This window comes from Octopus bimaculoides, chromosome 2, assembly GCF_046866305.1.
Source record: "Octopus bimaculoides isolate indiv1 chromosome 2, ASM4686630v1, whole genome shotgun sequence".
Classification (NCBI taxonomy): domain Eukaryota; kingdom Metazoa; phylum Mollusca; class Cephalopoda; order Octopoda; family Octopodidae; genus Octopus; species Octopus bimaculoides.
In genome coordinates, this window is record NC_142929.1 from 115,282,192 (window position 1) to 115,292,191 (window position 10,000).

General features: G+C 35.2%; 1 protein-coding gene across 11 annotated transcripts in view; it reads left to right on the forward strand.

The window, feature by feature from the left end:
* LOC106871173 (innexin unc-9) overlaps positions 1-10,000 on the forward strand; it is a 740,381-nt gene that overhangs the window by 727,820 nt on the left and 2,561 nt on the right. For all 11 annotated transcript variants that reach the window (XM_089347518.1, XM_089347517.1, XM_089347519.1 and 8 more), the window contains one exon: positions 8,274-10,000. This exon is cut by the window's right edge and continues 2,561 nt beyond it. In XM_089347518.1, the coding sequence (XP_089203644.1) occupies positions 8,274-9,480 (1,207 nt within the window). In that variant the 3' untranslated portion in view covers positions 9,481-10,000. The remainder of the gene's footprint in view (positions 1-8,273) is intronic.

Sequence of the window (10,000 nt, forward strand, 5' to 3'; positions counted from 1 at the left end):
CACATAAGAGGTGCAGCAACATCAAAGGCAGGTTAACTAGCAAGTTAGTTTTTGTTTGTGGCAGATGTTCAGGTGCAATAAAGACTGCAAACAAACAGGAAACAACTTCTATCTCATTCCAGGGTGAAAAACTAGAGGTAGTCGATAGCTTCCGCTATCTGGGCGACCAAGTTAGTAGTGGGGGTGGGTGCGCTGAAAGTGTAGCTGCTAGAATAAGAATAGCCTGGGCAAAGTTTAGAGAGCTCTTACCCCTGCTGGCGACAAAGGGACTCTCACTCAGAGTAAAAGGCAGACTGTATGACGCATGCGTACGAACAACCATGTTACATGGCAGTGAAACATGGGCTGTAACTGCTGAGGACATACGTAAGCTCGCAAGGAATGAAGCCAGTATGCTCCGTTGGATGTGTAATGTCAATGTGAATACCCGTCAGAGTGTAAGTATCTTGAGAGAAAAGCTGAACATTAGAAGCATCAGTTGTGGCGTGCAAGAGAGACGATTGCGCTGGTATGGACATGTGGTGAGAATGGAGGAGGATAGCTGCGTGAAAAAGTGCCACACCCTAACAGTTGAGGGAACCCGTGGAAGAGGTAGGCCCAGGAAGACCTGGGCTGAGGTGGTGAGGCAAGACCTTCGTACATTGGGCCTCACCGAGGCGATGACTACTGACCGAAACCTTTGGAAATGTGCTGTGCGCGAGAAGACCCGGCAAGCCAAGTAAGATCGTTGCCAGTGCCCCTGGACTGGTTCTTGTGCGGGTGGCACATGAGATGCACCATTTTGAGCGTGGCCGTTGCCAGTATCGCCTGACTGGCTCCTGTAGGATTTTCGAGCGAGATCGTTGCCAGTGCCCCTGGACTGGCTTGTGCGGGTGGTACATAAAAGACACCATTTCGAGCGTGGCCGTTTTCGTGCGGGTGACACGTAAAAGCACCCACTACACTCTCTGAGTGGTTGGCGTTAGGAAGGGCATCCAGCTGTAGAAACTCTGCCAAATCAGACTGGAGCCTGGTGTTGCCATCCGGTTTCACCAGTCCTCAGTCAAATCGTCCAACCCATGCTAGCATGGAAAGCGGACGTTAAACGATGATGATGATGATGATGATGATGTATGCAAGTGTATGATTGTGATACACTGTTAGTTGGAAGAAAGTATGAATGAAAGAAGTGAAAAATGGAAGAAAAGGTGTGTTCAAGGAGAGAAGAGAGGTCAGGGACAGATTAATTACAAAGCAAAACTCTGGTTTAAATGTAAAATTAAAACAAAAATTATAAATTTTGTGGGAGAAGAAAAAATAATTCTAAAATTACTAAACACTAGTGAAAAGTCAAGGTAGGTCACACCACATTGGTGAAAAGTCCTAGGATGGTGAGGAGCTGGTATAAATATTTAGGTGAGCTACATGGAAGATGATAGATATGTGGGCACATGTCAGACGGTTTTTTTTTTTTTTTGGTTTTTTCTTTTATAGAAGAAAATTGGAGAGAAATAAGTAATTTTTAAAAATTACATGACAAGTAGGAAGTTCAGTGTGTGTGTGTGTGTAAGCTATAACTCTGTGAATTGAGTTTTGCAGTAGAACTGAAAACAAAACTCTTAGACCAACTTGGTGATGAATTCAATAGCATAAATAATAATTCTAGAGAATATATGAGGATATATATTTCTGCTCTTACATCATTTTCTCTTTTATGCTTGTATTCTCATCACATATCAATTGTAAACACAGGATGTTGTTCCCAATATATAAATAAAATATCATTATTCTATGTCCATTTTCTATATCATCATTATATTGGCTTCAAGTTTTATCTATTTTCATGAAGGCCTTTCCAGATTTCTTTATTAATCCTTTACATTTGTTCTGGAAAATTAAAAACCCTCAATTCTTTGATAATTTTTTTTTCTATTATCCTCTTATCTTTCAGATGAAGTCCTTATTGTCATCATGTTATTGTCATTTTATAGCAGGTAGAAATCATGGGAATGATACCATACTGATGTTGTTATATTTCTTGCTTTTTTAGTTTGCTTTTAGCAATCAGTTTTGTTTACCACAACAATGTGTTGAATGTTAATTTTGTCATCTTGTATATTGTTATTAATATAGCTTCCATAATTAATCTTCTATTCTAGTTTTTGTGTGAATTAACAAATGATATATATCTAGTTTTTTTTTTTTTTTTTTTTGTGTAACCACAGATCAAATCCATGATCAAAGACAATTCATTCAAACTATGAGTACTTTATCCTATTTTTGGGAATAGTATATCTAGAACCATAATTATCAGTTTGTTCTTTGATTTTTGAAGACAGCACAATGTTATTTGTGGGAAATGTGACTACTGTTTCTAACAACCATCATAACACTGTAATTGTGCAGTGTAGATCATTGCAACATTTCCCTGCTGTAAACATATTGCTAGCTAGGAATAAAACATTGGTCTTATATGACCAATGTAACAGTTAAAGTAATAAAATTTACATCTTCCCTCAACCATTTATGAATATCTTTCACCAATTTATGCAGGATATTAACAAATGCAACAAAAGCAAAAACAGAAAAAAAAGAATTATGCTTCTGGAACAAAGTTTCTTGCAATATTTGTAATACTACAACAAATTTTACTCTCACCTTCAAAAATGCTGTTAACAAATGATTGTTCCATAGTAAACTTGTAACCAGTGTCACTATTGTTCACTAATTGCAATATAAAATTGGGAAAAAATTAAATACTCATCTAAACTTGTTCCGTAAGAAGAGAAGCAAATGTGAGATATGTCAAAGAATGTAGTTTTAGCACACATTTTTGAAGGTTTGGTATGAGTAGATTTTATATGTTGTTTTCTAACATCTGCATCATGATATATCAAAATATTAATCAAATAAGAAATTAGTAGGTGTATAAACTTATTCATATAAAATATATCTGTTCTAGAATTGATAATTGTATTTCATTATCTCAACTACCACTTATTTTTCCAAAGTTTCCATTGTGGAAAATTCCTTCCATAGCAGTATATATTTGCATTACTCACACATTTTTTCTTCTTGATTTTGATATTTCTTCTAAGATTAGAACTTTTGATATTTTTTTTCTATTTTGATTTTTAAAGACCATTCCATTTCTTCTTTGTAAATTTGTTTTGAAATGTAAATTTCTGAAACCAGTTTCTTCACAAAAGAGAAAAATCATACAGAAGTTTACAAAATTTGTATTAAAGTCTTCCTTTAAAAGTCTTGCTTAATACATAACATGTTGTACATGTAAAATAGTTCCTTGGAAACTGTCTGAATTTGTAGAATAATTCAGAATAGCAATAAAAACTACCCTAAAATGCTTCTATCATTTTTCTCATCTGACATGTGTCACATAATTACCTTTCACGAATCACAAACATTTCTGGAGCTGCTATTTACCTCCATTTCCCATTTGGTTTGTTCTACAAATGAAGCTAAATCTGGTCTTTTCAACAACTCTCATGCAATTCTATTAAAAAATATTAAAGATTCATCTTTGTATGTTATGTTATTCTTCAGCTGTTTGGACTGTTGACTTGTCTTTCATTTATGATTTATGATGTTAAATACTTAGTTTTATTTAGCTGTTGTTATTTGTTTTCTGAATTTTTAAATTTCTCTATTGGAGGATGATGGATGACAGAATGGTAAAAGCATTAGACAAAATACTTAATGGTATTGGCTGTGGATTTTCACTATAGAAGTTTAAACTCTCCCATAAAGTAGTAAATTGGCAGCATTGTTAGAACATGCTTGTAGACATTTGTTCCATTTCTCTGCCCTCTAAGTTCAAATCCCATTGAGGTCAACTTTTCTCTTCATCAGTAAAGTGTCAGTGAGGATGCTTTGTGTTCTAAGTTCGAAATCCTGTTTAGACCACAATTATAGTGAAGTAACCACTTCTTGATAGACTAAGCAATTAAAAGTAGCATCAAACTCTAAATGGTTTGTATCCTTATGGAATAGGAACAAAGATCATATAGATCATGAGGTGACAACAATAGTAGCATGGTTGAATGACTTTGCTTCCATTCTTCTGACATTTATAAAAGTATACATGGTGAGATTGATGCATCATTCTCTATCCTAAACTCTCCAGACTTGTGCCTGTGTTAGAAACTAACATTTCATTGGAGGGTCATCCTTTCCTGGTTCTGTATTATTAGTTTTGCTTCATTTCTTTTCTCTAACATTTCATTCTTTTGGTCATGTTACTAAATATACAACTTTTACCATCCTGCCAAATATTTAGTCTAACCTCAATCTTTGCAAGTGAATCTAAATGGTTATTTAATCTTTTCATAACAGACAAGTCTACTTAGTGGGTAGATTTCTCAAATATCATTTGCTTATGGACAGGACTTACACCTTCAAACTATGTGCTTATATTCTCTTCTTCTCTATCGGTTTTAACTACTACACGTATTGCCGTAACTTATATATATATATATATATATTACACACCCATGTATACATTTATACATTTACATCATCTTCGTTATTTAGCGTCTGTTAAATGATAATGATGATGATGATACATATAAATGCAGGTGCCTGTTCTCAATCACACATACATCATTATTATCATCATCATCAACATCATCATCATCATCATCATCATCATCATCATCATCATCGCTTAATGCCCATTTTCCATACTGGCATGGGTTGGACGGTTTGACTGAGGACTGGCTCCAATCTGATCTGGCAAGGTTTCTACTGCTGGATGCTCTTCCTAACACCAACCACTCTGAGAGTGTAGTGGGTGCTTTTTACGTGCTGCCAGCATGGGAGCTAGTTAGGTGGCATTGGCATTGACCTCATTTGGATGGAGCTTTTTACATGCCACTGGCGTGGGGAGCCAGTCTAGCAGCACTGGCATCGACCCACACTTGAATGGTGCTTATTACATGTCACCAATATGGATACCAGTCAGGCAGCACTGGCATTGGCAACAACTACGATTTTGATTTTGATTTTGATTTTGATTTCAATTTTATTTGACTGAATAGATCTTCTCAAGCACAGCATATTGTCTGATGATTCAAGGGTACGTTTAAATGGGCTGGTTATGCGACACTGGTATCGGCTCTGCCTGCAATCTCACTTCGCTTGCAGGGTCAGCGGCCACGATTTTGATTTCACTTGACTCAACAGTTCCATCATTAAAAAGTTCAGTATCTTCCAATTTTTTAAGAACTTTCTGTTTTCTTCCTTTATTACTTTATGTGTAGATTTTCTATCAATGAATAAGTAAAGTCTGGTTAAACATCAACTAGAGTTCCCTGAAACAGCCAAATCCAAATGGAAAAATTTTGCTTTATTCAAATTTTCAAGTTTTCACCAAACTCCCTGACATTGCTTCTCCCTGTTTACTTTTTTTTTTTTCTCTACCTACCTCTCTTTCAATTTTAAGATATCACTCCTTAGCGAAGAACAATCCAAACAAAAATACTCCCATTCTCTCAACAAAGCAATATATTACTTGTTAAAATAAGCCTGGGAATACAACCTTTCCTGGAATAGTTCCCAGTCAAGCATGATGCTAAAGCTAAGAGCATCAATCTAATGATATACTGATTTCAAATTTTTGCACGAGGCCAGCAACTTCAGGGGAGAGAGTAAAACCCCATTGTTCAACTGATACTTATTTTATCAACCCCAAATGGATGAAAGTCAACCTTGGTGGAATTTGAACTCAGAACACAAAGATGGATGAAATGCTGCTAAGCACTTCGTCCAGCATGCTAACAATTCTGTCAGCTTGCCTCCTTAATATAAAAATTATATTAACAATAAATTTTCTGGGTATAAATTGATCTTTGAAAGGTTTAGTAATGTGTTGTGATTTGATGCTTGAAATCATTGGTAAGCTTAGGAAACTCTAATAATTAGTGTTGCCATGAAACTGAAGACATTATTGATTTGTGAACACCTAATAGTTTTGGCGTGTGGTGGGGAAAGGAGTTGCTGTTAATGTACTTGATTCCTCTAATAAAATGGATTTTACTAACTCTTCATCACCCCATCAATTCATTGTCCATACCCTCGCCTATGCTCATTCTCTTGCCAGTTCACTCTGCCATCCCATCACTACCATCTTTATCTTCTCCCCACCAAGCCCCATCCATTCTTATATAATGTTGGGACCCATGTATCTCCTTTATAGCAAGACACCTACACTTATCCTTCTATCAAACTTTAGCCTTTCAACCTCTGACATAAAACCATCTTCCCTACTCCATCTCAAATACTTCCCCCACTTAGCTGAGTTGGCTTTTTCATGCTCTTTTCCTGACTTGTAAGTTTCTCAGGAACCTCACTAGCAGTAGAGGTCTGAAAAAGATACTCCCAGAACACACTGTAAAGTGGTTGACATCAGGAAGAGCTTCCAGCCATAGGAAACTATGCTGAAGCTGACATTAGAGTTTGATGCAACCTTGCAGCTTGACAGATCCTGTCAAACCACCCAACCTGTGCCAGTATGGATAAGCAAGGGGTCTGGTCATTCCAAGAACAGGTAATTCAGAGATGGAATAATTTATCAAATTAGAAAGAATAAAAATATAAGTTGTAAAGAGGGGAAGCAAGAGTTAAGTAAGTGTAAATATATTGAATGTAGGGAGAATTAAATGGCTTTCTTGATGTAAGAGATAACTTGGAAATAAACTTGGAAATTTGACACTAGATTTAGCCAGCTGCAATGAAAACAGGGAGTGGAATGTTGTTTTACTTCTTTTTCAAATATTTTGAATATTAGTACAAGGGGAGGGGGTGGATGTAATAGAAGAAAAATATTTTGATTTTCAAAGTTGGATGTTTTGGTAAATTAAGACATGAATGGAGTATCAGTAATGATAAGAATATACATCATGATGATGCAGTTACTAGCAATAGAAGAAGGGAAGAAAAAGAATGAATTTGGTCAATGGAAATTTTGTGGAATCCTGTTGTGTGTGTGTGCATGTCTGTCTGTCTGCTTAATAATCCTATATTGGTAAGCTTACATCTTCATAATTTAGCAGTTCAGTGAAAGAGAACTGACATTACAAGTACCAAACTTTAGAATATATATTGGGATCAATTTGATCAGCAAAACCCAGTATGGCCACAATCCATTGACTGGAATCAGCAACAAAGATAAGAATAAGTTACTTATAGCTAAAGAAATTATTTCTGGAGTTGTTGCTGTACTTTAGCTAAAGTTCTGACTTATTCTCCACTGTCTCAACTTACATTTTAATCAATCTAAATTTTAGAATTTTCTCCTTTGCCTCCTTTTAGTCTTTTCACATCTTTGTGTTTGAATTTTTTAAAATTAATTTAAAATTCCTGTATGTAGATGAACTTTCTTTTCTTATAACAAAATAAGTTGGACAAGCTTTGAAGAAAACAGTTTGATTCAAGAGGTGTGAAGAACAGAATGCTAGAGATAGAATATTGAGTTTTCATAAATATTTTGATGTTATTTACATGACTGATCTGCCAGAGAGTTTTTATGTTTGATCTATCAGCAAACTAGGTACATACGGGCTAACAGAATTATCAATTTGAGAAGCTAAATTTTCAAAGATTAGATGATTTGTTACACAGGTTGATAAATAAATGAATATTTTCAGTACTTCAAATGGTTCAGTCTAACTGATAATATTAGTTTTATATTATCAAAATCATTTTTGTATTCACTTTTCCATGCCAGACTGGACCTTTTTAAGGCAATGTCTTATAGCTGAATGACCTTAGAACACACATTTTTTAGCATCATTAGTTCTATAATGTATTTTTAGTAGATTTTGAAATAATTCATACTTGATAGTAAGTCATTTTTAGCCCTTTAGCATTCAGATCACTCTGTTAAATGTAATGCTTATTTAAGCACATTCCTTTGAACTAATCATGCTTTATCTTGTAGCTTCAAGATGTCAATGATGTGATTCTTTCTTTTAACAGTGACATTGTAGTATAGGTGTAAGATGCTGGATGTGACTGGTTTGAACACAAAACAGCAAGAATATTTGGACCAGATTTAGCCAGTTTAAATACTAAAGGGTTAATATTTGAACATGGAAAATTTTGTAAAGCATAATATATTCTTTGCTCATTTTTATTCCCAGCTTTTCTTGAGACAATATTATAAAATGGCACAATGCATGCTGTTTCACCTATGAAAATATTTCGTATTTAATGTATTAATAACAGAAATTGTTTGATTCAAAGGTTTCATATTGTTTTTCTTTTCTCTTTTGTAGGATGGACAGCATTATCGGATCAGTTGGTCGGTTAGGCAAAGTAAAAGTACGAAATGATGATGACTTGATTGACCGCATGAATCACCTGTATACTACGGGAATTTTAATAATATTTACAGTAGTGGTCAGTGCAAGACAGTATGTTGGTGATCCAATCCGATGTTGGTGCCCAGCCCAGTTTACATCAGCGCATGTTGAGTATACCAATAATGTGTGCTGGATTTCAAACACTTATTATGTTGATATGCAGGATCAGATTCCGGTGGCACACAATAAACGCAAAGAAAAGGAACTAGGCTACTACCAGTGGGTTCCAGTTGTCTTATTACTGCAGGCTCTTTTATTTTATCTTCCATGCATTATATGGCGCCTGTTAAATGGACAATCTGGGATCAATGTAGATCGCATTGTGAGTGTTGCCAGTGATGCTCAATATGAAAGTCCAGAAAACCGAACCCGTAACATAAAATATGTTGTAAGACATATGGACAGATGTCTGGACAACCAAAGAGAAACACGACATTCATGTTGTGTTAGACTGCGACACATTCTTTCAGCAAACCTTTCTTTATTATGTGGTCGTCGTTATGGCAACTATCTTGTGGCTGTGTATTTTTTAGTGAAGATATTCTACATTGCTAATGTAATTGGCCAACTCTTCCTGTTAGACTCATTCCTTGGGTCAGGCTACCGTATTTACGGTTGGCAAGTTCTTGAGGACCTAGTTGAGGGAAATGACTGGACAGCTTCCCGTCGTTTCCCACGTGTAACATTATGTGACTTTGAGATTCGTCAGCTTCCAAATTTGAATCGCTACACCGTCCAATGCGTGCTTCCAATAAATCTTTTCAATGAGAAAATATATATATTCCTCTGGTTCTGGCTAGTCTTTGTATCCATGCTTTCTTGCTACAGTTTTGCTACATGGATTTTTCACATGATTTTTCCAACCACTCGTATACAATATGTGCGGAAATTTCTCAAAATCATGGATCGAATAGGCTCAACACCAGATAAAAAGTTAGCTAATCGCTTCACAGTTGAGTACTTACGGCATGATGGTGTGTTTACATTACGGTTAATAGGTAAAAATTCTAGTGACATTGTTGTTGCTGAAATTGTTTCTGGACTCTGGGATATGTACCGAAGTAAAAAATCAATACAAATACGAAGCAATGGACATGATACAGAAGGTGAAGATGTATAGCAGTACTTCATAGATTAGATAAAATATCATAGGAATATATATTATACATAGGCTCATTTTTCCACTTTGAAATATATTTGTATAATATTACATTTTTCTGTATGCAAGTGTGCGTGTGTGTAAATATTTGAAAGAATATGCATCCATAACTATCTGGAGAAGAAACCATTTACAGAAAGCATTGTGATTATAAAATGTTGACTTGAAATGAAATCAAAATGAACCTGGGAAATGAGAGAGAAAAGAATAAAAGAAAAAAATTGCCAAAATTTTATGCAGTTGGAAAAAAAAAATCCAACATTGCCTTTAAACATTCTTCCATTGTTAATGAATTTCAAACTCTCAGGTCAGTGTGCCTCAAGGTATATTTAGTAACCGTTGTCTTTTTACATTATCATCTAAAATGATGGCTGAAACCAAGTCTGTTGGGTTAAAGGCAGTTAGAAATATTTCACATACATTCTGAAGACATCAAATAAGGAAAAGAAAAATCTCAAAATTTCAAAATAACAAAACAGAA